The sequence below is a fragment of the Herpailurus yagouaroundi genome, unplaced genomic scaffold, assembly GCF_014898765.1.
Source record: "Herpailurus yagouaroundi ecotype Mexico unplaced genomic scaffold, PumYag 163, whole genome shotgun sequence".
Lineage (NCBI taxonomy): Eukaryota > Metazoa > Chordata > Mammalia > Carnivora > Felidae > Herpailurus > Herpailurus yagouaroundi.
This window is the reverse complement of record NW_024412404.1, coordinates 52,135,716-52,162,234: the sequence shown is the minus strand read 5'-3', so window position 1 is coordinate 52,162,234 and position 26,519 is coordinate 52,135,716. Positions and strand designations below refer to the sequence as shown.

Here is a 26,519-nt window from a genome sequence, read left to right as displayed (position 1 = left end):
CTATGGCCACATTACCCCCATGCTCTCCATGCCACCAGTCTCAGCACTTCATCTCCCTCAGCTTCCCCAAACACAATTCCAGAACTTCTGGTAAGTCATAGAGATTTTACTGAAGGCTTTGTAAGGAAATGCAAGGAATGGTTACATGACAAACCATCGAGCAAAATGTCATCAGAGCCCCAGCCTTCATGATTTGAAACCTGCTTATGTAGGCCTAATTTTTTCTGCTCTCCATCCTGAACGGTATCGTGGAGCCACCTGTGGTTTTTTGGAGTGTCTACGCTCTAGCTTTCTTCTCTTTCCTCTTGCTATGCTCTCCTTTTCCAATCTGGTTAATTCCTACTTGTCCTTTAGAAATCATCTCAGGGAGGGGCGCCTGGGTGGCGCAGTCGGTTAAGCATCCGACTTCAGCCAGGTCACGATCTCGCGGTCCTGGAGCCTGTTTCCGATTCTGTGTCTCCCTCTCTCTCTGCCCCTCCCCCGTTCATGCTCTGTCTCTCTCTGTTCCAAAAATAAATAAACGTTGAAAAAAAAAATTTTTTTTAAAAAGAAGTCATCTTAGGGGCACCTGGGTGGTTCAGTTGGTTAAGCGTTCCGACTTTGGCTCAGGTCATGATCTCACAGTTCATGAGTTGGAACCCTGCATCAGGCTCTATGTTGTCAGCACAGAGCCCGCTTCAGAACCTCCGTCTCTCGCTCTCTCTGCCCCACCCCAGCTTTTTCGCTCTCTCTCTCTCAAAAATAAATAAACGTTAAAAATAAATAAATAAAGTAATCCTCTAAAAAAAAGAAGTCATCTTAGATTTTACTTCTTCTGCGGAGCCTCCCTCTCCCTCTGAGTCTAGGTTAGGTACCTTTCTGTATGTTCCTCCCACAATATCCTCTGCTCACACCCGGGATCAGTCAGATTCCCTGCAGGAAACAAATGTACACTTGAAGAGCTAAGGAATCCAACAAGGGATGATAAAGCCACCCGTAAGCTCCTACCCTTCAGCCTGAAGGGGAAAAGGGAGGAAATGGTGTTACAGGTGCCCCGGCAAGAGCTGGGCCATGGGAGAGTAGTCACCCAACAGAAGTTACAGCCGCAGAGGGTCATAACACTGCCAGAACTGAGGTCAGGCAGTGCTGGGTGGCTGGAGAATAAATATACTATCTTCTGTCTCCTTCCATAAGCTGTACCTGAAGAGAAGTCAGAGGGCAGCAAAGCCTGGGTCCGTTTCCTGGGACATTGGGTTTGACGGAGAGGTACAGAGAATAGGTGGGAAATAGGTAACAGCCAAATAGTGCTGCTATCGTTCTCCATCACATGTTGTTGTATTTGCTGAGTTGCTGATTTTAGCTCCTTGAAGTCAGGTGTTGCATTCCCAGGTCCTAGTACTGTGCCCCATATATGTAAATGCTCAATAAATACTTAGCTCATTCAGTACACTTATTAGATCACGCACTACACATGATTCATTCTCATATTAATCTCCATCGCCTAAAGTATGGAGAGAGGAATGAAACTACCATTTCTGAGATAATTAATGAGAGGCAGTGTAGGGCATGGCTGAGAGCCCAGACTTTGGAGGCACCCTGCCTGGGTTCAGGTCTGGCTTCTGCGTTGTAACTGGGCAGACTTGGGCAAGTTTTCTGCCTTTTGGTGCCTCAGTTTCCATTATAGAAATGGAAGTACTATTCGACCTACTTCATAGGTTTTTTTTTTTAAATCCCTTCATAGGGATTAAATGATTTAATACACGTGAAATACTTGGAACAGTATCAGTAAGCAAGCAGATGTGCATAGTAAGCATCGTGAAAATGTAAGGTGCTTATTAGTAATGAAATTATAATGCAAACATGTAAAATGTTGTAATTATTGGTATTGTTTTCTATGGCTGTAATTGTGGTCCATCTTGAAAAGGAACTGCTTTTCTTATTTTTTTTATAAAAAATTTTTTTTTCAACGTTTATTTATTTTTGGGACAGAGAGAGACAGAGCATGAACGGGGGAGGGGCAGAGAGAGAGGGAGACACAGAATCGGAAACAGGCTCCAGGCTCTGAGCCATCAGCCCAGAGCCTGACGCGGGGCTCGAACTCCCGGACCTCGAGATCGTGACCTGGCTGAAGTCGGACGCTTAACCGACTGCGCCACCCAGGCGCCCCAGGAACTGCTTTTCTAGTATTGAGGTGCTTTTGGATCTTTTGGCCGGTGTTTACACAGTCTAGTAATAGTGGCAATGTGCATATATATAAAAGTATCTATTTAAGCTCGTGTCCTCAAAAGGACAGTGCTGTGAAAAGTTTACAGAAAATGGCTCCATGGTTTCCATCTGTGAGGCAAAGCCAGCAGCTGCAGGAAATGCATGGAATTATGGCCTTTGGGCCAGACAGCCTTATGAGTATTCAAAGCCCATCCCCACCTTCCCTACTAGCTATATAATCTTAAGAACATCCTTTCCTTCTCTGGTCCTTGGTGTCCAATGGACATAGAATAGCAAATAGCAGCGTCGCTACTTTGTAGAGTTACTCAAAGACAAAGCGAGATAAAGTTAACACGTTATGCCATATTTGATCTATGACAGATAATAAATATTTCCTTTCTTTCTTTATGAGAAAATGGTAAAGGACAGTTTACAGATAAAAAGAAAATAAAAAATAAGAATAATCCGTCAATAAGTATCTCCTAAATGTCTGCTGTCATGGATTCAAAGTGTGTCGCTGGGGTTGGAAAGCCAGGACTGCCACTGCGAAAGCTGGGTGGCCTTCGGTGAGCTACTCAACCTCTCTGTGTTTCAGTTTCCTCATCTGTACTGTGGGGATAATAACAGTATCCATGTCATAGAGCTGTTTTGAAATGTAAACAATTTATAATATGCAAAGTGAGTAGAATAATGCCTAGCATCCCTAAGCACTTAGTAAGTGTTGTCTGTTCCTTCTATTGTTGTTGTTATTATTTGATCAAAGCACTAAATTAATCACTAGAGGAGATACTAAGACAATACCACTGGTAATCAAGAAGATTATTGTCTTTGACCTGAGAAGCCCCTCTCATGGAACCACGTCCATGCTCCCTTTCATGTTGCCAGGAAGGTTTTCTTTGACAACCACTAATGACAGGTAAACTACCAGGATAAACAAAGCCCTGAGATACCCCATGCACCATGGTAGCAAAACCTGATGCCTTCTCTACACTCTTTTTTGCCACAGGCTGTATGCAGGCCATAGTTGAGGGACAGATTGGGTCTTGCAATCCCCACGGCTATAGAAGAGAAAAATGGGGGAGGATTATTCCTGAAGGGGCTTCCAAAAGTGCATCAACACCGTCAGTGTAAGGGCAACACAACAGGGCTAATTAAGTGGCATGAACAACATGGGGAATATGAACAAAGTGCACAGTGATTACATCTGAGACAAGATGGCAGCACAGCTGTTTGATTCTACCTTGGCTTCGTTGGCATAAAAATGTTTCGTGTCAAAGAGCTGGCACAACAACACCAACATCATTAATTAATATTGACTAAGCGTCCAGAGGCTGTTAGGTATTGCACAGCAAGAACAATTCCTGGCGTTAAGGTGAAAAGAGAATAGAGAAAGGTCACCATCTTGTCATGTCGACTTCTCCCAGGAAGGTGGGCAGTATGGGAAGCCAATGGACTCATTTAGGGGTGTTCTTACAGGGAAATGGAAACAAGCATCAAAAAGATGATAACCACAGCAACATTTATTGAGCTCTTGCCAAAAGTGTGAGCACTTTCCACACACCGAGTCATTTAATCAGGTGGCTAATCCTCATTTCCTAATGAACAGAAAATGGTACTAACATCTATTAAGCTCAGTAAGTCTCTGGCACTGTGCTAGGTTTTTTTAAATACACTCTCACTAAATCTTTAAATGGTCTTTTTTCCTTTTCAGCTGAAGAAAAGCACGTCTAGAGAGTTTATATTATTTGCTAAGGTCTCAGCACTAATAAGTAACAGATTAGTGGTTCAAATTCAGTTGTGTCTGACCCCAAAGAGTCATGCTCTTCCTTACCACACTGTGTTCTTCTGATAACATTATGGAACAAGCCCCAAAGTTTAAACAGTAGACCCCTATAGTTGACATTAACTTTTTTTGTCTAGAGAATACCTCCTTTTCCCTGAGAAGGGCTCGTTCTAGCCGTGTGGGAGTCACCATCTTTATTCAGAGCCTACCTTCTTGGCCTTCCTCATCATACCAGGAATCTTCCTGCAAATTGGCTTTCTTCTTAGGGGAACTCAAGTTGAGTTTCTGACACTCGCAACCTAATGTATTCCAATTCCTTCCCCACTGCAATTTTAATGATGGGGTAGGGCATTAATTCATTCTCGGAATATTACATAATAAGATGAACGTATTAATCTGTACATGACACAACCATAATCAGATAGATCTCTGTGTGTGAAGGAAACCAATCTTTACACTATATAGTCACACGTTTCAGGGGGAGGTATAAGTGGACCTGTAGAATAAGAAAATCTATTGTGTAGTCTGTCAAGCTGGGATGGAATATTCCTTTTATTTTTATCCAGTTCAGACCAATCAGATGCCTTATCTTTACTACTCACAAAGAGAGGCATAATCAACAATTGTTTACACAGAGAGTAAATCCCTAGGGCTGTAGGGGGTGCATTTTGGGGGGAGAATGTTCTAAAGAGCATGACGTCTTTGAAGCCAAGGCATTACACCGTAGATAAGAAGATAAGATACACAGATATGAAAAGATGAGAGCGGGCACAATTAGTAGAGACACCCTACAGCTTAGCAATTGGTTGGCGGTGTTCCAACTGTCCCTTGGGAAATAAACTGTGTGAAATTTGGGCTATTCCCCCATAGGAAGAATGTTAAAGAAGGTCCTGCTGTTTCAAGTAGCATCTGCAAAAAAATGATTTAACCCTGTAATATCACAAAATGATCCCAAATCCTTAGCTTCCAAGGCCTTCCCCAGTCTGGATCCTGCTCTCCCTTCCAATCTCTCGGCTCTCTCCCTTACTTTGTCCACCAAGTACATCACGCTGACCTTCTTCGTGCCTCCAATGCTCTGCTCTGCTACAAGCTTCACGCTCCCGAGTCCTTCCCTTGGATCGTTCCTTCCTGCCCCATCTTTATCTCACACCTTCCTTATCCCTTAGTCATCCTTCTGAATCTAGCTATAAATGTGACTTTGACCTTCAGACCGAACCTTCCCTCTAAATACTACTGCAGCACCCCCGCCATGTCTTTTGTACTCCTCACTGCACGAGTAGGAATTTATTTCGTGTCTGTGTCCTCTCGCAGAGCCCACGTCCTCATCTGTATGTTGGAAGTGTGTATCGTGTGAGGTTGGTAAGAGGATAGAAGGAAATAAGGCAAGTGAAGAGCATGGCACATAGTAGGCTCTCCCACCCCGTGAGCTCCTCCTGTCCTGTGAAAGGAACAGCAATGTGGAAGCTGGGTTCTGTCTCCCCCTTTGCTGAGAGGTGCGTGGCTGAGTGGCTGCTGGAGCTTTCCTGGCTCCCTGAAGCTGGTGAGCGATTGCTACCCGGCTGAGGCTGCTCAGAAAAAGCCCACGAGCATCCCTTCTGTTCACGGGTGGGCAGACATGTGCACACAGCAGCGCGCAGTGCTGACTCCAGCCGGCGAGGCCTGGCTCGCTGCTTATGTTCGGGCCAGACAGGAAGAGCCGTAAACAGCCTCAGTAAGCCAAAAGACGTTACAAACAAATACACAAAAATACACACCCAGACACACACACGTGTGTGCTCACAAATACGATTCAATGACTAGGTCTTGACTGGCCACTGGGCTTTTAAGTAAACCTACAAATAAAACAGGTCATGTTTGGTTTTTCCAGGAGACAGAGAAAGAGAGAGAGGATGTGACCGTCTCTGCGTGTGTACATGTGTATGTATGTGTGTATCCGGCTGTGTGTATGTATGTGTCTGTTTCTGTGTGTGTGTGTGTGTGTGTGTGTGTGTGTGTGTGTGTGCGTCTAGCAGAGCTGTGAGATGCATCTGGGGAGGACCACTGGGCTGCATCTGGGCATCTGGGGAGGACCACAGGGCTGGCCATTCTCGAAATCTACTGATCTTCCTCCTTCTTCCTGCTGAAGCTCTGTGTAGCACAAGGCGCTGCCAGGTTAATTAGTGGCTCTGTAAACCCAGCCTCCGTGGCTAAACAGCTGGGACAAAAATCTTTGAAGTCTCCTACATCCTGGCAGGCTTCTCTATAATATTTATGGGAGGGAGGCAACATGGGAAGCCCACAGGCTTGCAGATCTGGGACGAAAGCCGAGGAGGAGGCTACCGCTGGCCAACTGGATAATGTTGGGCAAATCTCTTAACTTCTCCGACTCTCCTTTCTTCATCCATAGAAAATAGCTTAAAAATCCCTATCAAGCTCATAAGATGATGGTGAGGAGCCACGATAAGATAGGTGTCTCAGCCCCTGGGAGAGTGAGAGACGAGCGACAGGAATTATTTTGCAAGTACTGCTCCAGTTTATCTTCCTTACCCTCAGGAAGGAAGGCTTCTGGAAAGCTCTTTAGAGGCTGTGACCTAGTAATCAACTGTATTTATTTGTTGGGAAGCTTCTGTAAGTCAGAGTCATAAGAAGGGACTCAGCTAAGGAAGCATTTCCGCTCACTGGGAGGATGAGGTTCAGGCCCAGGAAGGGGCCCTGGGAGGCTAAGGGGAAATTTCAGGCACCTTAAGCTCCCTAAACACTCACGTCAGTTCAGGCACAATGATTGTTTGAAGTCCCTAAGCCACCCTCCAGCAAATCCGTACCATTCAGCGGGTCAGCAGTTTGCAATTGTTTCCAGGGATTTCTGTTATTTTTATACTTGAAAGTTTCCTCTGGTCTCTGGAAGAATGGAATTTCCATATAGTAATTGAGGTGGCCTCGTACAGTCATCAGGTCCCTGTTGCAGGGACTGCAAAGAAAGAAAGACAGACAGATTGACAAAGGGGAGTGTAGGAGCAAAGGAAGCTTTTGTCTGGTCTCTGAAACAGAACCTCTTATAGTGATTCCCTAACGCCTGATGCCCCACATGCAGAATCACCGGAGAACTTAAAACACAGGTACCTTGGGGCGCCTGGGTGGCGCAGTCGGTTAAGTGTCCGACTTCAGCCAGGTCACGATCTCGCGGTCCGGGAGTTCGAGCCCCGCGTCGGGCTCTGGGCTGATGGCTCAGAGCCTGGAGCCTGTTTCCGATTCTGTGTCTCCCTCTCTCTCTGCCCCTCCCCCGTTCATGCTCTGTCTCTCTCTGTCCCAAAAATAAAAAAACGTTTAAAAAAAATTTTTTTTAAAAAAAAAAAAAAAAAAAAAAAAAAAAAAACAAAAAAAACAGGTACCTGGACCCCTTGCAGGATACACCGAATCCGAGAATGGGCCCAGGATTCTGTGTTCTTAACAGGCCCTTCAGGTGATTCAATTGCCCAGTAGGGCCAAAAAAACAGCAGGTGAGAGCTTTCCCTTGGATGTTTTGTGCTCGAAGGACCCTTGGCGACTGCTTGGGGTAATCCAGGGCTAGATCCACAGGGGTCCCGGCAAGATGAGTGTTTGGCCTCCTTCAAGCCAATGTTTTAAAAATATTGCATTCAACACCTGATTAGAGGAGAGACGCCTGTTGTTAAGTGGAGAAGACTTTCCCCTGCTGCCTGTAGCAAATCTGCTCTTGTCCCAAACTGGCAAATTTTGCTCAGCAACCACATATTGTATGTTTCCTTTTATATGAAGTGTCCAGAATAGACAAATCCATACAGACAGGAAGTAGATTTGTGACTGCCTAGGGCTAGGGGTTGGGGTTAGGGGAGTTGGGGGTGATGGCTAAGGGAAGTGGGGTTTCTTTCCGGGATAATGAAAATGTTACAAAGCTGTGGAAATGGACTCACAGCCGTGTGACCATACTGAAAGTCACTGAATTATACGCTTTAAGTGGGTGAACTACATCTTGAGAAAACTATTGAAAAACAAACAAAATTTTGCTCAGAGAGACCAAAACCCCACAAGTTAACCATGCCTCCTGCTCCTTGCAAGGCAGGTGAGCAACCACCTCTAGATATTGGGGGGAGGGGGGGAGGCTCCATTCCAGAGTTTCAGTAAATCTCCTGTGGGGCTCAGATATCTGGGCAACTGCGTCTGATGATTCTCATGTAGGGAGTGTACCCACAGGTATTTGGGAATCACTACCAAATGCTCTAACTCAGAGATGTATTTTCCCATATCATTACCTTTCTAGAAAAGTGTTAGTGCTCCAGTGTGTGTGTGTGTGTTGTGTTGTGTGTGTGTGTGTGTGTGTGTGTGTTACCATTCCATAAACAGTCACCTATGCTTTAGTCTGGAGCTAGTCTTTTACAGATGAGGTCAGTTCGCCTCTATAACATGATTTGGGGGTTTGCCTAAGCCAAATCCCGGGGAAGGAGATAAGATGGGAATGAAGAACAGGTCGCTACGTAATTATGAACTACTTGAGATTTCCTGGCATTATGGAAATCATGAGAGCATTGGCTGTCTGGCTTAAAATTCTGGTCTACACTTCTCTAAAGAAGACATCCGGATGGCCAACAGGCACATGAAAAGATGTTCAGCGTCGCTCCTCATCAGGGAAATACAAATCAAAACCACACTCAGATATCACCTCACGCCAGTCAGAGTGGCCAAAGTGAACAAATCAGGAGACTACAGATGCTGGAGAGGATGTGGAGAAACGGGAACCCTCTTGCACTGTTGGTGGGAATGCAAATTGGTGCAGCCGCTCTGGAAAACAGTGTGGAGGTTCCTCAAAAAATTAAAAATAGACCTACCCTATGACCCAGCAATAGCACTGCTAGGAATTTACCCAGGGGATACAGGAGTACTGATGCACAGGGGCACTTGTACCCCAATGTTTATAGCAGCACTCTCAACAATAGCCAAATTATGGAAAGAGCCTAAATGTCCATCAACGGATGAATGGATAAAGAAATTGTGGTTTATATACATAATGGAGTACTACGTGGCAATGAGAAAGAATGAAATATGGCCCTTTGTAGCAACGTGGACGGAACTGGAGAGTGTTATGCTAAGTGAAATAAGCCATACAGAGAAAGACAGATACCATATGGTTTCACTCTTATGTGGATCCTGAGAAACTTAACAGAAACCCATGGGGGAGGGGAAGGGAAAAAAAAAAAAGAGGTTAGAGTGGGAGAGAGCCAAAGCATAAGAGACTCTTAAAAACTGAGAACAAACTGAGGGTTGATGGGGGGTGGGAGGGAGGGGAGGGTGGGTGATGGGTATTGAGGAGGGCACCTTTTGGGATGAGCACTGGGTGTTGTATGGAAACCACTTTGACAATAAATTTCATATATTGAAAAAATAAATTAAAAAATAAATAAATAAATAAATTCTGGTCTACCTTTAATAACTGTTACCTCTCTCAACCAAGAGGTTTGGAATATTGGTGCCTTGCCCATAGAATGATTCTGAAGAGGGGTGCCCGGGTGGTGCAGTCGGTTAAGCATCCGACTCTTGATCTCGGTTCAGGTCACGATCTCACAGTTGGTGAGTTCAAGCCCCGCATTGGGCTCTGTGCTGTTGATGCACAACCTGCTTGGGATTCTGTCTCTCCTTCTCTCTGCCCCTCCCCTGCCCGTTCTCTCTCTCTCTCTCTCTCTCTGTCTCAAAATAAATAAATAAACTTAAAAAAATTCAAATGATTCTGAAGAGCAAATGACATAATAAATGTATATAACAGGGCACAAAATATCTGTTCAGTAAAAAGTAGCAAATGTTACTGTTTCTTCTCATTTCATACGCCTTATGTTTCCTCATTTGGATTCTAACTCCTTTGAGGATAGTCCTTTGATCCCCACATAGTTCCTATTATAGTTTACATAGTTCCTATATAAACCTAATATATAGTTTTATATATTCCTATTATGAGCAAAAGACAAGAGAGTCAAGGAGGAAGGACAGGTTATAGAGGACACCCCTGAGCCACTTGTCAGGGCTCTCCTTTCCGAAGGGTTACCCTGACCCCATCATCCATCTGGAAGGTTATAGAAGTGGGTTTCCAGCAGCTCTCATAACAGTGTGACCCCCTTCCCCCCTGCCCCGCCCCGGCGGCGGAGCACCCCCCCCGCCAACCGCCAACTGTAATTGGTTGGACTAAGTGGGGACACTCAATCCACACTTGGCCAATGAGTCCCTGTCCTGGGAATTTGCAACTGGGACCAAAGGACTCCAGTCAGTGTCTCTGGGGAAGAGAATATGTAAACCTATGATAGTAGGCAGCTATTTTCTGCTAGAAGCATAAAAACAAGGTATGGGCATAACACAGACACTCTCGTCTTCCACCGCAATTGCGTGATTTGCCGTGTCTTCATCCATACAGTGTGATTCCGGGCAACAATTCACAATGCTTGGAAAGAATTTTTTAAAGCGTGGGAACATGTTTATATTATGATGTAAAGGTGAAAAAGGATAAAACTAAATTTCGTAGCCCTCACAGCTTTAAAAAATAATACATGTGCATAAAATACTGGAAATACCTACAAACGTCCATAGGGAGAGTGAGGTCCTGAATGATTTTATTTATTTCTTAATACTTTCTGACGTTTCAGGTTAAGTCTACATCATAGAGGCTTTCTCTTTAAAAAAACCTTAAGCTCTTCTGGCCTCACTTCTATCAGAATCCTAGCTTTTGTGGTATCTGGTAAACTAATTTGCACATAGGTGTTAATAACTTATTAGCTCTCTAAGGGTGCTATTGAAAATGGCCTTCCAGGGGGTACCCGGGTGACTCAGTCGGTTGAGAGTCTTGACTTCATTCAGCTCAGGTCATGATCTCGTGGTTCTTGAGTTCCAGCCCCACGTTGGGATCACTGGTGTCAGCACAGAGCCTATTTTGGATCCCTTGTCCTCCTCTCTCTGCCCCTCTCTGACTCACGCTTGCTCGCTCTCTGTCAAAAAATGAATAAACTTATATTAAAAAAAGAAAAAGAAAAGGGGCTTCCAGAGGCAAGAGGACTTCATACAGAAGTTCTCAACCACCGGTTCGTTCCAGGGCTCGGCTAAGCAGGTCTACCTCTAAAGTCAAATATCAGTAGTGATTTCCTAATGTGTGGAAGGAAACATGACAATTTTCTAAAGTTAAAATTTTTTCCCATAGAGTTTCCCGCGATGCCTACTACCAATGTCTCAACCAGAATCTCTTAGAACGAACAGGAGAATGACTGAGGATTTAAAATATGCAAATGCCCTTGCTCCATCTTTCAGAGATTCTGATTTAATTGGCCTTTTGTGGGCTCCAGATAGCTATGTTTTAAAACCTTTTTAGGAGATTCTAATCGTCAGGCAGGTTTGGGAACCGCTAACTGAACATCTAGTTGAATGCAAAATTCTATATTCAATTGTTTCGCTGTCTGAAACTTCATATATCCATATTTGTTAGGGTGTCAGAAGAAGCTTCATGGTTTTCAAACGCCCTACTAGCTGAATGAATTGGCAACTCAGGCTGGAACCCACCCCCTGGGCTGTGCCTTTCCCGGTGGTGAGAGACTGTTTGGAGACATCGCCCTCCAGTGGCAGCACTTGGTAACTGTTTAGCCAGGCCTGGGTTCACCCTTCCTTCCCATTGATTCTATCTCCAGGAACAGGACCAAAGGTGGCTCTGAACCTTGCCGGGCACAGCCTCCAATCAGGTCTACGTCCCTTTCAGCCCATGACTGGCGGGGTGGGGGCCTGCCTTTTGCAAGCTCCCTTGAGTTAGTAATATGTTTTCCTCTTTCTGACATGTCGGCACCAGACTTGGAACCGTAAAACCTGGGACAAAATTTCCAGACTGGTCCTTAAGGGTCGGGATTAGCAGTTGCAGAAGAAAGCGGCAGAGTTGCTCTATGCAGAGCTGAGCTAGAACTATTCCTGTAACTTTATAGGGAAAAAAAATCACATCAACAGTTGTAGGGCATGGGAAGGAGGAAAAATGTAAATATTTAACAAAACGAACTCTTTAGAATGTTCAGTTTAGTTCTTTCCCTAGCGTGGGCTGGAAATGCGAGGTTGTTGGGGTGCACTGGAGGGAGGGGACAGCTGAGGAGAGGAAGTGTCACCACGATGGACAAGGACAATGGTCCAGGTTGCACACCTGGGTCCCGAAGCTAGCATGGGGCGGGGGGGGTGGGGGGAGATTAACCTGTGTGACAAAAACTTTATTACTAGAATCGCCCAGGAAGCTTGTCCAGAAGGCTTCTGAAAGGTCCATGCCTCCAGTTATGACTCCATTGGCCTAGGGACCTAAGGGGACTTTGAGAAGCAGTAGAGGGTTCCAGGCCTGGTGCCACAATGTTACTCCCTCACTGAGTCCTTACAACAACCCTCGGAGGCTTTAGGGAGGCCCAGGGAGGTGGCATTAGGTACCTGAAGCCTCCTAGCTGGGGCAGCGATGTATCCAGGACGGGGTTGGGAGCGGGAGGAAGCAGATTACAGGAAGAAGTCACGAGAACAAGCCAAATCCTTAACTACTAGACTTCGTGCCAAATGTTAGCGCAGGACCAAGGTGCGACCTGCAAGCTGGGGCCACAGAACTCCTTGGGGACTTTCTACTTTCCTTGAGGACAGGCCTGAGGCCTGGGGTGAGGCCACCCCTAGGTTGGTGGGGAAGAAAAAGCTGGGGTTGAGTTGGGGACGGGGGAGGGAGGAGCAGAAGGTAGAGAGGAAGGGGAGGAGGCAGGGCCCGGAAACCAGGTACTGCAGAAATAACCTGGGGAGACCAAGCTCTGGCAAGCTGAGAGGAGGGGGCCTGGGGTCTCCCCTGCCTTCTCCCGCCGTCCTCTCTCCTCCAGCTCCTCAGCTCCCTTCTTTCTTCCGGATCTTTTCATGTTCCTTTCTTGTCCCACATCCTTTCTTCTTGTTTCTTCTCTTCCCCACAGAGGAGGGGTTTTATCTTCCCTCACAGATCCAAGGCATGTCCGCACAGCGTGTCCTCACAGGATGTAAGGGGAGAACAATCCATCGTTTAAGTAAAGAAAAACATCAAAATCAGTGCTGTCTGCATTCAAAGCCTGCACCTGCCTTTGTTCCCCTGGTGCGCCCGGCCTCGGCCTGGCCCCAGGCCCCCTCAGGCGGCGCCCTCCCCCCAGAACTGAGATCATCGTGGCCTCCAAGAGCTGCCTACAATTCCCTGCGGCAACAGCACTTATCAGTGTCTCATGTTTAATGCAAGGGAGCTTCTGAGACAGAAAAGCTTTCAAGATACAGTTTAAGATACATAAATGCTGCCCTTTCCCCGAACAAACACAAGTATACAAACCGAGGTGGGTTTTCCTATTTTACAATAATTGTGTTCTCATCTGTACAGATTTAAGCAAACCGGTTCTGTCAGAACAATGGAAAAAATCCACATACACATGAGCCCCTGTGGCCTAGAGAGGCCACGGTCGCTTCCGTTTTTTTTGTCTCCCAGAAGTTTTAAAATGAAGGAATGCCAAGAGAAGGTCGTAAAAATTGTAGTGGGTTGTGAACGATTATCATTAGCAGTTTAATGTTTTTAACACAAAAGATATCAGGTAATCTAACTGTCGTGGTTACAGGCCACTTGCAGGATTTGTATAAACTAATAATTCATAGTGCGCCACAGGAAATGGGATACAGGTGTAAAGTTGTATTTTGAAAAACTTCTTTTGATCCTGTCAGTTTAGGATTCCTTTGGAAACAACCTAAGTCTAAAATCGAAATCTTTTGTTGCAGCCATGTTTGCGCTGATAATGTCGGTGACTGTGGGAGTGTCTGTGCGCTTAACATAAACACTCTCGTCCCCGAACAAATTCTGCTCTTCTCACCGTGTCACCCATTCTGAACAGTTCTGTCAGTATATCAATGTCCTCTAGCCTGTCTTAAGAATGTTCGGGTTGGAAGGGCTTTACAAATACCACACAACCAGTCCCACAGACTTTCTTAGGCTATTTGGCCCCAGGGCACCATGGCACGTCAGTGCAATTGCTGTAGAACTCAATTTTTTTAATGGCCCTGGTGCTCCTTGCAGAAACTGCTGATTCCAGGATTGGGGCAGGAAACGCATGAGATGAGCTTGGGGCCCCTTGCAGTGCCAGGAAGTAAGGACATGTTCAAAGACAAACAGAGGAGGGGCGCTTGGGTGGCTCCATGGGTTGAGCATCTGACTTCAGCTCGGGTCATGATCTCACAGTTCAAGAGTCTGAGCCTCACATGGGGCTGGCTGTTGTCAGTGCAGAGCCTGCTTGGGATCCTCTGTCCCCCCCCCCCTCTCTGCTCCTCCCCTGCTTGTTCTCACTCACTCACTCTCTCTCTCTCAAAAATAAATAAACATTAAAACAAACAGAGGGATGCCTGAGTGGCTCAGTCAGTTGAGTCTCTGATTCTTGATTTCTGCTCAGTTTATGATCTCTGGGTTGTGGGATCCAGCCCAGTGTCAGGTTCTGGGCTGAGCACGGAGCCTGCTGGGGATTCTCTCTTTCTTTCTCTCTCTGTCCCTCCTCTGCTCACGTGTGCTCTCTCTCTCTCTCTCTCTTAGAAAGAAACAAACAAACCAAAAAACAAACAGAAGCCCTTTCCTTGTTGGGTTATGTCAAAGGGGCTTGGAAGCCAACTGAAAAAGCTCCCAATGGCCAGTCTGGAACAATTTAGGCCACAAAACCAATGAAGCCGTATTGGATTATAACCCAAAGTATAAACTAAATATCCAAGAGTTGATGTTGGTATAAACACTTGAATAAATAAATGGAAGATGGGGATACAAATTTTCCTTAGGGAAGAATTCCAAATCATTTATAACAGCCTCTCCAACCTCAAGAAGATAGAGTATAACTCCCTAGTTCTTAAGTATGGGCTCTGGGGGTACCTGGCTGGCTCAGTCAGTGGAACACAGCACTCTTGATCTCGGGGTCATGAGTTCGAGCCCCACACTGGGGGGTAGAGTTTACTTTAAAAAAGAAAAGTAGGGGCTCTGCATAGTGACTTGCTTCCAAAGAGGACAGTATGGGATGAGGTGGGGTGTAACTTTACTGGGAACTTTACTGGGAGTCCAACGAAGATAAAATAGAACATTCAATCAGACCAAATGTACGGACTTGGATATACTTATCTGAATTTGGATTTAATGTGTTAGTTCACCTGGTTGGAAGTGGCCCTGGGGGTTTTCTCGGTTGATTCAATGAAATATATACTCATGAGTGGCGTACAGCCAATGAGTTGAGATGCCATAGTTTCCTGGTATAATGAAGAGAATGACTACAAAGATGTAGGGAGATAAGAATGTGGATTTATGTGGGGCATGAATACCCCACCATATCTCCTGATAGGGTCCAGGTCACAATGTCCTCACCAAAGGATTAAGAAAGATATTAATGAGGGATCCTTGAAAGTTCTGTGGAGACTATCCTCCCTAGGCTGGGGTTAATAATGGAAGAAGCTTCCACTGAGATGGGTCCTGTCAGGAAAATAGAAACTATGTCACAGGCATTTCATCAGAGGGAATTTATTTATTTATTTTTTCTAATGTTTATTTTTTGAGAGAGAGACAGAGACAGAGATAGAGTGTGAGAGGGGGAAGGGGCAGAGAGAGAGGGAGACACAGAATCTGAAGCGGGCTCCAGGCTCTGAGCTCTCAGCACAGAGCCCTACACGGGGTTGGAACTCACACACCGTGAGATCATGACCTGAGCTGAATTCAGATGCTGAACAGACTGAGCCACCCAGACCCAGGGTCATTTACTGAGTTCACCCAGAAATACTAACCCACGAAGCAGGAACCCGGGGCTGAGATAGCAAAAGGAAGAATCAGGGGTTACAGACCTGAAAGTGTGAAGGAAGCTCTGGCAAGCTGGGGCCCAGGCCCCTCACCAGAGGGTTGCCATGCTGCCTCTGGGAGCGCTTAAAGACTACACAGGTTTGGGGGCGCCTGGGGGGTGCCTGCGTGGCACGACCGGTTAAGCGTCGGACTCTTAATCTCAGCTCAGGTCTTGATCTCACAGTTCATGGGTTCGAGTCCCACATTGGGCTCTGAGTTGATGACACAGAGCCTGCTTGGGATTCTGTCTCTTCTTCTCTCTGCCTCTTCCCTGCTTGTGCGTGCTCTCTCTCAAAATAAATAAATACACTTTAAAAAACTTAGAAAAGGGGCGCCTGGGTAGCTTAGTCGGTTGAGCATCTGACTTCAGCTCAGGTCATGATCTCTCAGTCTGTGAGTTCAAGCCCCACATTGGGCTCTGTGCTGACAGCTCGGAGCCTGGAGCCTGCTTCGGATTCTGTGTCTCCCTCTCTCTCTGCCCCTCCCTCGTTCATGCTCTGTCTGTCTCTCTGTCAAAAATAAATAAACATTGGGGCGCCTGGGTGGCGCAGTCGGTTAAGCGTCCGACTTCAGCCAGGTCACGATCTCGCGGTCTGTGAGTTCGAGCCCCGCGTCAGGCTCTGGGCTGATGGCTCTGGGCTGATGGCTCAGAGCCTGGAGCCTGTTTCCGATTCTGTGTCTCCCTCTCTCTCTGCCCCTCCCCCGTTCATGCTCTGTCTCTCTCTGTCCCAAAAATAAATAAAAACGTTGAAAAAAAAATTAAATAAATAAATAAATAAATAAATAAATAAACATTAAAAAAAATTTTTTTAACTTAAAAAAATAAAAAAGAATACAGAGGCTGAGACCAGCTGCTCCAAACCCAGTGCTGAGGTGACAGGTGAAAAGCAGCAAGCCGACTCAAAGAAAGAAATTCCTCCTCCCCTCCTCCTGTGTCCCCTTCTCACTATAGAAACTCATAGCAACCAAACCGAGTAGAAAGCCAGCTAGTAAAGGAGAAATCTGGCTTGTGGGATCCTAGCCCAGCATCATAAAACAGAATTTAGAAGAGTCGATTTGGAACTGGGGGGCGATGGCTCGATAACCTGCACAGAAGTTGCCTTATCCCCTCTACTTTAAAAAGCAATCCTCTCAAAGAGAGGTGCTTTCTTGAAATTCCCCCCTCTTGCCGTAGCCAGACAGGATTTTAGTAAACACCGGTTGAGTTTCACGGATGATGTTACTGTAATCCTGGGACAAACAATCCATTTTGGACCTCAGACCTCAACATTTATGAACATAGTACTCGATGAATGTTTTCTGTGTCTAGCTAGAAAGTTTTTTCCACTCGAAGCAGGAGCGTTTGGGAAAGTCAGGAGGGCAGAGCTCTGTGTTTGTGTAAGTGGAGTAGTGCTTGCTGTCCGTGGCCTGATGAATATCAGTAATGCCTGTGAAATACTTTCTTCTTTTTTAATCATGGTAACAGGCAGGGATCAGCTTCCATGGTGATGTGGGGATTTCTGAAGCGTTTGCAGATAAAAAAAAAATATAGTACAGAATCTGAGAAACTTGGAAGGTCTTTCCAAATATAAAACCGGTAGAAAAAGTCAGCATTTACAGCTGTCCAACATCTTTCTTAACCAAAAAAAGGCGAATAGTGAGGATCTCTGTTCTAAGGAGTTAATGGCTTTAACCGAATGCGTGATCACATAGTTCACTGGAAGAAAGACCAAAATACAATGTTCTTATATCAGAAAGCATAGCAGTGGCACACTGTATGAGGACAAAGAATGGCCTCAAAATGGTGTTGATAGTGAAATGCTCAGCCCAGAATTATCTGTGTCAAATTAATTACATTTCCCTCATCTTTTTCTTTCTATTGAAATAAAAAATGGATAATAAATGAGCAACACTACTTGCTTGGCCAGATATATATCAGCTTTTTCTTTGAAATACTCAACTCAATGAATATCAATTATGTTATACGCTATGCATGAAAAGACTCCAACCATTAAGAACTGCAAAATTATTTTTATTTCAATGTCAAATTCCCAAGAAAAGCATCCCGAAATTGCTATGCACATTTGCATTTACAGCTCTTATTATTTTTAGGATGTGGTTTTGAACCCAAGTTCCAATGAGTCATGTGCTTTTGTGAACAGTATTCTCAGGGAAAGATATACTTATAGCTGCACCACATTGGATCATTTTAGGGAAAATGCAAGTCTTTATAAAATGGAAGCTCTTTGTTGTCAAGGAGCCCAAAGGTACCTGGACTATTGGGTTAATATTTATATCCTAAAAGTAGATGTTCTCTCCTCAACTGCCATTTCTGTTGGAGCCCACTACCGATTCAACTGAAATAAAAGATGATCTATTGTCTAATAGTTTCTAAAACAGAACGGAAATAAAGATTGTAGGGCACTCAAATAATGGAAGCAGGCGACAAAGATTTCAGAGCCATAAAATGCTCTGTGACTTGCTACCTTGTTGATAGGAGGAACAGGAAAAAGAGATTTAAGAAGGAAAGCATATTTTAAACACGGAAGAATAATGTTTAAGGAATGGCTAATTTGTTTCCCTCTAGAAATCTTCAGTACATGGTTCTCTGGGGAAGTCTAATCAATTAAAACCCAACATGCTATTCCATTTGTGAGGGGCATGAGAAATACATTTCTCGTGTTATTACATAAATGAATCTCATCTTCAGGGCTTTGAAATACAACTTCATCCAGACCGTAGTGAATTTGTATGCCATCTCATCTGTCTGCATTACAGTGAAATTGATTTTATGATTCCTTACTCATAAATTACAGGCCTAAGGCAGTCACAGACTTGGAAATGCCTTTGCTTTGTCTTTCCTAGTTTCACAGGCTGGGCGTGTCACTTGCTTTTTTTCTGAACTACATCTAACTCTTCCAGTTTGCAATTCAGGTTAGAGTTCTCAACCTTAAAAATGTGTTTCGAGAAACAGTGGTCTGCTAGACCCAGAATGTGTTCTTGCCTTGTTTGGATCCTCTAACCTAAATGTTATCCCTGAAGGCTTTGGCACCTTATTGGAATTAAACCTTTTCTTAAGAATTAATGGAATGACCACGCTGCCATGCGAATGAACGCACCTAACAACATGGGTACCATTATGAAACTAACAGCTACAGATGTCCAAGGATGTCTTCCTTCTTTCCTTGCCTTCATCTCCTCAACTGAGAGCAAAGTACCCCATGGTGGTGCTTGAGTTTCTGGCAGTCCCCCTGGGTCCTACTTTCATGTCAGCATCTTGTTAGTCATCAAGAGTCAAGAGAATTATTACCTAATGGCCCCTCCCCTACCTTTTTTAAAAGAGAATTTCTGTGGGTTCCTTGATACACTGACTAGTCTAGCTAGAGTGAAGAATAAGATCATACTATAAAACTATGAAGCATGCTGTATTTCCTTCAATTCCTCAGATTCACCCTTGGGAGATCAGGCTACCTCATGAAGACTGAGATGGGAACAGCAACAGGTCAGGGCTCTTCACGTTGCTCCCTGGCAGGTACGACCCCTAGGTTGTCCTGCCTTGCAGCCTGACCTCAGGCTTGAATGTCAGGATTGGAAGGGAGTATTGAACTGGGAACCAGTGAGGGTTTACACATTCTGTCTCTTCACACATATCCAGCATGTGGCTTCTGAATTCACCTCTCCTGTGTCCATCAACCCCAACTCCTTCTCAGTGGGATATGTAGCCATCTTGTGCCCAGTAAAGAATGCGGATCAAGGGAGCAGTGTGTTCAAGCAAGGAGAAGAGTGTGATTTTTTTACTCAACCAAATCTTACGCCTCATGTTCAGGTCATTTTTTTAAGCCTACTTAAATCTTTTGGTTTTAATATTTCAATGGACTTTTTGCCTTCTCTGTCTAGAATAGTTCTGGAGAGAGATCATTTAAATCAGAACAGTTTATTACTGGTCATCACCTGAGAAATTATGGGCCCGAAAGCACAATTGTGTGGGCTGGTGCTGTATACCAATCTCAAAATAAGAAAGGTAAGGCGAAACAGCTAATGGTGGTAAACATCACAGGAAACAGACCCGTGTTTCATTTCTTGCTGACTTGACTTTATGGTCATGAGTTCTCAGAATATCCAGCATATCTCTAGGTCCAAGTAAGAATATAATTCGGTCAAGACTTGAGTTTTAGATTTTCCCTTTAGATGATCTGCAACACTGCAGTCGACCCTTGAACAACACAGGCTTGAACAGCACAATGTTCACTTACATGCGGATTTTTTTTTTTTTGATATAGTGCAGTACTGAAAACGTACTCTCTCTTCTTTATGATTTTCTCAGTAATTTTCTTTTCTCTAGCCTACTTTATTGTGACAATACAGTATATCACACACATAACATACAAAATACGTGTTATTGACAATTTTCGTTATTGGTAAGGCCTTCCAGTCAACAGTAGGCTATTAGTAGTTAAGTTTTGGGGGGGAGTCAAACATTATATACAAAGTTTTGACTTTGTGTGTTGGGCGGGGGCGGGGGTGGTGGTGGAGATCAGCATCCCTAACACTCTGGTGTTGTTCAAGAGTTAACACTACATCCTTCTCCCCGTGCTCTCACAACAGTTGGGTACTATTTCTCTGACGACCTTCACCCATGTGTGTTGGAATTTATTTGCTGAAGCACAACGAGCCCTCATCTGTGACTGTGACTTCCTAAGGGCAGAAATTGCTTCTTCTTGTTTTCCTGGCACCTTACAACCTGGCTCATGACACGCTCTCAACAAATATGTGTCGAATAAACCAAATTATCGTTTTGGTCTTGATGACATCGCATTTCTGATACCTGTTTAGAAATGCTGTTATAAAAAACCTCTAGCGCACACAACAGTCAAACCGTACAAGGAGTGTAGGTAAAACAGACTTAGGTGAGTGTCCCTGATATGGATAGTGGGGTATAGATCAAGTAACATCAAAAGCCAGCTTCCTAAGAGCGAGGGCCATGAGAAACAACGTCCCCGCAACTAAAAGTTCTTCCGTTCCTTCCATCCATGGCTCCTTCGGCATCAAACTTTCATGCATTGGCTGCTTCTACCTGCTCATTTTTTTCCTGATAAAGAGTATGAGTCACTCCTATAAAATTTCAACTTAAACAATTTTACATGAATTCTTTAAAGTCCCTTGAGATTAGTTTTCCAGCTGAAACACTGCAACTTTCCTAATGAATGGCAGTCTGAACCAGGTTTTTGGTCTAGGGATTGGATTGTGCATTCCTCCAATGCAGTTTTCCTTTAAAGCAGCTCAAAGCAAGGAGGGTAGTTTCAAGTCTTCGATGCCTAAACTTACCTCACTACATCCTCTCAACCTGTTATCCTCTCTGTGTCCTTCTAAAACTGTTTTCAGTAACACTGGCTACAAAGAATCCTGGGTAGGTGGGATTAATAATCCCATTTTTCTCTCGCTGGCTGTGCCGCGTAGTACATGTTTCTTTCCGTTTCCAACTACAGCAATTTGGCAAAAATTCAAACGGATGGAATAAGCCTAGAGTCTAATGGTCTCAGATGTCAGGGAAAAAGTTTTTGTATGTGTTACAAATATATTAAGAAAGATTACTTATAATGAATTGTTTCTCTAAGACTTGTATAAACATCCCTTCCTTTGCAGACATGATTATTAAGGAGCTGGGTGGAGGATATACACTTGGGGGGGATTTTTCAAGCTATACATTCCCCCTCCTCAAACATTCTGATTCTATCCCTTCTTGTTCTCTCCTAGGAATCAATGCTATAGTGACCCATTAACTGGTGTGTGTGTGTGTGTGTGCACGCGCGCGCGCGCCTAAGAGAGCTCTACTCCCAGTGTGGGGCTTGAACTCATCACCTTGAGATTGAGAGTCACATCCTCCACTGATTTAGCCAGCCAGGCGCCCCAAGATGTGTCATATCCTTTTGTGTGTTACGAGTGATTGTTTCAGACTTATCAGTGAATAAAATGTTTTCAATTAGAATTCTATAAAAATATAAGACACTTTGCTTAAATTACATTATTTATTTTTAGATTATCCCTCTTAGTCCTGCATGCATCATCAGCACAAAAAGTTGAACTTGATCACAACCTCCTTTTGAAGAGATAGTAGGTACACGATCACCATCTGAAGACTTTTTCTTCATAGGTGGCCCAAGATTCCAGGCCATGGTAACACTGTCAGTAACCTACACAATGTTTGATAGAAAAATTTACCAAATATCCTTTGTTTAATGTAAACAAGGCAGGAGGCCAAACAGAGCATTACAGTAACACTATTTTTACAGGGCCCAGAAATATGATTATCTATCATGTTTTAACACATCGAGTGTCTCAATGACATGCATATTTTGATTAATTGTAAAACCCAAAATATAACTACCATATAACTTGTTGTTTTTTCACTTCACTGCAACTTGTCAATGCCTGTGAACTTCATAATTAAATGGTAGTTATATATTAATGCAATAATTTATGGAAATATGTCACCCTGAATTACAAAGTAATTCCATAATTTGTGCCCTGTAAAATGAAGTGTAACAATCTTTACACTAGCAACAGTGTAAGCAAGCTAAGGATTTTGGTCCTTTTATATATATATATATATATATACACACACACATATATATATACACACACACACACATATATATGTACACATGCACACACACATAATGTACAATTAAACCAAAGAGCTATGAACCCTCTCACAGCTTCCATATTGCACAGATACATTATGAAAACGTTACAGAGTTATAATGGGAGTACTACGGTGATAACTGCCTAAGGACAAATCTGAGTTCTATCAAGTAAAGAACGTGGCTCATTACTAAAAATGAAATCAAAGACTCTCCTGTTAGAAGGTTAAAAGAAAACGTGCACACCCATTTCTATTGATATGAAGCAAGGCTAATGTTCGGCTTGGAACCTGCTACGGCGATTGGCTGTGAAGGTGGTACTTTCCACCCAGCACAGTGCATCTGAGTCACTGGTTTGCAAGCACTGAGTAACAGAGATATTTGGCTTCCACAAGACAGTACGAAAAAGACTAGGAACGTAGCACATTGTTTCACTGACAAATCCAGCTCCCTGGGAGAACTGGCTGGCTCGAGGTCTGTCTGAACTAAATACCAAGAAGAAAGAAGGAAAAGAAACTTAGGAGAGAGACAACTTACACCTTAAGCTTTAGCTGACTACAGATCAAAATCATTACAATAACTTAGGAAACCAATTATGTTTTAAGAAGCAACACACACACACGAGTTAAAGCTTTTCTGAGCTTGGTGTCATATATTCGCTACAAGGTCCCATTGTGAAATCAAGAATAAAGTAGTATTTGGCTTTAGAGGTAATAGCATCGCTATTACATCCACTGAACACTATGAAAACATCAAGAAATATCTAGTATCTCTTCATGCCTTATTTTCAATAAACCTACATCAAAGTAGACTACAACTATGTCTAAAAACAGAGATACTGCAGTGTTCCTTCGTGCGGGCTGATCAATAAACACAAGGAACTGAACAACGCTTTCCCATCATTAAAAAATCATTTGAAGAAAATCATGCACAAAGTGACTATCTCCCACTTTTGCTTTTCCTTGTTTTGCTTAATAAATGTGCTTAGACTGAGCTAACAAAGATCTGCATTAAATTAGAAATGTCGTCGTCTCGGTTTAACAGGGGTAAGCATTCTAGAGCCAAGAATATTCGTAATCTTTTGATATTCTGCTCTTTAATAAATAGCCAAAACTAACTAGAAAATAAATCAGAAACACAAATACAACAAAATTAGCAGTAGGGGTAAAACATGCTTGGATGCACATGCCACGTGATGTTGTGTATGCAAACGTGCTCCATAAAACAACTTGTTACAAGGAGCAGGGACGGCTCCTTCCAGGCTGGGAAGCCTGACAGTCCACTCCCTCAAAGTATCAGTAAATAGAAAGATAAAGAGCAAAGTGCTGCTGCTTAACATTTCAGGAAGAGGAGGAGGAGAGCAAGAAGAGGAAATTAAAAGCCGTATTTGAGTGATAAGCATCACTTAAAAGAACAGAAAGCGGATTAGCAAACACCATTTTGTAAATCAAGTATAAGCATGCTGTGCACAGCGCAGCCTTACTGAACTGGTCCTTCATATATACCCAATCTACCCAAATTCTGTAACATGTAAACAGGACACGCTGGTTTTCTTTTGAAATCTCTTTAGAATCATTTAAAGCGAAAGACTGAACAAAATGAAAAAATAAATGTAAACACTGAGGAGGCCACTGGCATTTTGATTGCTGCCTAAGAGTTATCAGTCAGTTCCCACCTATGTAGTTCAATAAGAAATCAAATTACAAAGCAATTTTATAAAGCAACTTTCAGAGAGAGATAGATAGAAGGAAAAAAAAAAGTTCTCAACCCCATGTATGTTAACTAGCCTAAAAAATACTATTTTCGCAAACATTACCAATGGTGAGCACAAATTCAACATTGTTGCAAAAATGACACGGTTTGAATACACTGGGACCCATACGTGAAAATCAATCGCTAACATGGCTATGTGCACAAAAGAGTAAAAGAACGTTTCTTTAAAAAATATATATATTATATTAATCAAGAATTTCTTCATCATATTAAATTGTTATTCTTAGAAAAGCTGAGGAAAGTTAATGGTGCTCTACACATTTTTATCTCCTAATATTAACTCAACTCACTCGATGGTTCCTGAATTGTATTTTTTCTCATCTACAGTTTTTTTTATTTTTCATATTTTGTTTGATAAGAATTCTGACCTTAAAAAGTTATAAAATCAGTTTTGTTTTGTTTTGTTGCTACTTATTAATCCAAAAGAATAGAAGCATTTGAGTCCCAGAGTCAAAATGCCTTGCTACCTAAAAGGATATTAAAATAACAGAAATATCTTCAAAGTCGTGACATCAGAAATTTTGCAGCTTTTCACACAGGCATTAGAGATGCTTATTTCCTGAAGTTCCTTTGATTGTATCCTGGATTCAAGGATGTGCCATCTTATATAGAGAACCATCACGGTAACGCCAATGAAAACAACATTATACAACATTTTCCTAAGAATGTCCACTCCATGTGTTCTTAAAGGTTCTGTCCAACTTATAGCAGTGCTTCATTTAAAAAGGCTTTTTTATCCTCTCGGCTGGGTGCAGCTGAGTCTTTTTTTGATGAAACGTGTACTGCAGTTCTGCTCCCTCTGTTCTTTGGAGGATGCTATTTACGGGGTGGAGGAAGCGTGGTATTTCACAAATGCGATGGCCGCCAGCTCCTTACAGAACTCCTCTAGCACGATCACACCCTCCAGCAATGTGATGTGGTCAATACTGGGGAAAGGAAAGCAAGCCAGCAATCAAATCGTATCGGCAGATGATGAAGTTTTGGTGAAATTTTTTGATAAAAACATATAAAACGCTGGCTTACATAGGGCCTTCAGGTTCCAAACCAAGCAATCGCTTTCTGACTAACAGAAGCTTGGGAGTAAAGTCTTGAATACGCTGGATTCTAACCATGAGGTCTCCAACAACCTGCATCAGAGACAAAATGAACTGGGTTCTTGAGGTCAACTACCTAGGGTTTTTCAGGATTAAAAAACTGCCTATTACTCGATTTCCTATTACTAAATAAAAAACGTCACCTCTCACTATTCACATAACCGTCTTTGGCAAAGGAGTCCTATCTGTTCCCTAAAATATAAAAGTTACATATGGGGCCCCTGGGTGGCTCAGTCGGTTGAGCATCCGACTCTTGATTTTGGCTCAGGTCATGATCTCTCAGTTCGTGAGACTGAGCCCTACGTCGTCGGGCTCTGCACTGAGAGCACAGAGTCCGCTAGGGATTCTCCCATTCTCTCTCTCTCTGCCCCTCCCTGGCTCATGCTCTCTCTCTCTCTCTCTCTCAAAATAAACAAACTTTAAAAAAAAAAATTAAAAATTTAAAAAAAGTTACACGTATTATTGAAAAGAATAAACTGTCTTTTTTCCTCCACACACCATCGTACAACAATGACTTCTAGATGGCAGATGTAAAATCTTTTCCATCATGTGACACTAATGACATACAATGATAAGTAATGTTAATGGACATGTTGACCACGTGTATTAATCATCCAGATGTTAAGTGGACAGGTTTGCCAATCCTAGAGAATATAACAAAACTAAGAACTCACCCTGACGATTACGGAGAAGAGGGATCTACAGCCAGAAGCAAGGTTTACATAAGGATCCAAAAGGTACTCGTGTATGTGTGGATGAGGGAAGAGGGAAAGTCTAGATAACACGGAAGTGACTTGTAAATTTACATCATATGGCTGTGGAGAGGTAAAAAAAAAACAAACAAAGACATTTGACATTGTTTATACATGTATATATACCTGAGCACTTCATTCACCATTTCAACTGGTCTTTTCAAGAAAGGAAAATATCCCATCTTGTTCCTCCCTCCAACGAAAACAGTCATTAAGATCTTTTAAAATACGGTAGGCTCATTTTAGAAGCGACACTCTTCATCTTTTAGATTACTCAACTACCACCAATGATCAAGAGCCTGTACACAATAAAATAAAGCCATATGCATCACCAGCCCAGAACCTTCTGGGCAGAAGGGAAGTATTTGGGGACAGAAATGACCACCAGAAGCCTCACAGCAAATGAGAAGGTTCAAAACGGTGATTACAGACAAGGACCATCTCCTTTATCACAAGAGCATTAACTCTCCCCAAATGATTATACATCTGTGT

At 43.3% G+C, this 26,519-nt stretch overlaps 1 protein-coding gene across 3 annotated transcripts in view; it reads right to left on the bottom strand.

Annotated features, from left to right (window-relative positions):
• Positions 1-21,774: 21,774 nt before the first annotated feature.
• FHIP2A (FHF complex subunit HOOK interacting protein 2A) overlaps positions 21,775-26,519 on the bottom strand; it is a 96,930-nt gene continuing 92,185 nt past the window's right edge. For all 3 annotated transcript variants that reach the window (XM_040486560.1, XM_040486561.1, XM_040486562.1), the window contains exons 15-17: positions 25,950-26,090; positions 25,205-25,308; positions 21,775-25,107 (exon numbers count right to left, since the gene is read on the bottom strand). In XM_040486560.1, the coding sequence (XP_040342494.1) occupies positions 25,002-25,107; positions 25,205-25,308; positions 25,950-26,090 (351 nt within the window). In that variant the 3' untranslated portion in view covers positions 21,775-25,001. The remainder of the gene's footprint in view (positions 25,108-25,204; positions 25,309-25,949; positions 26,091-26,519) is intronic.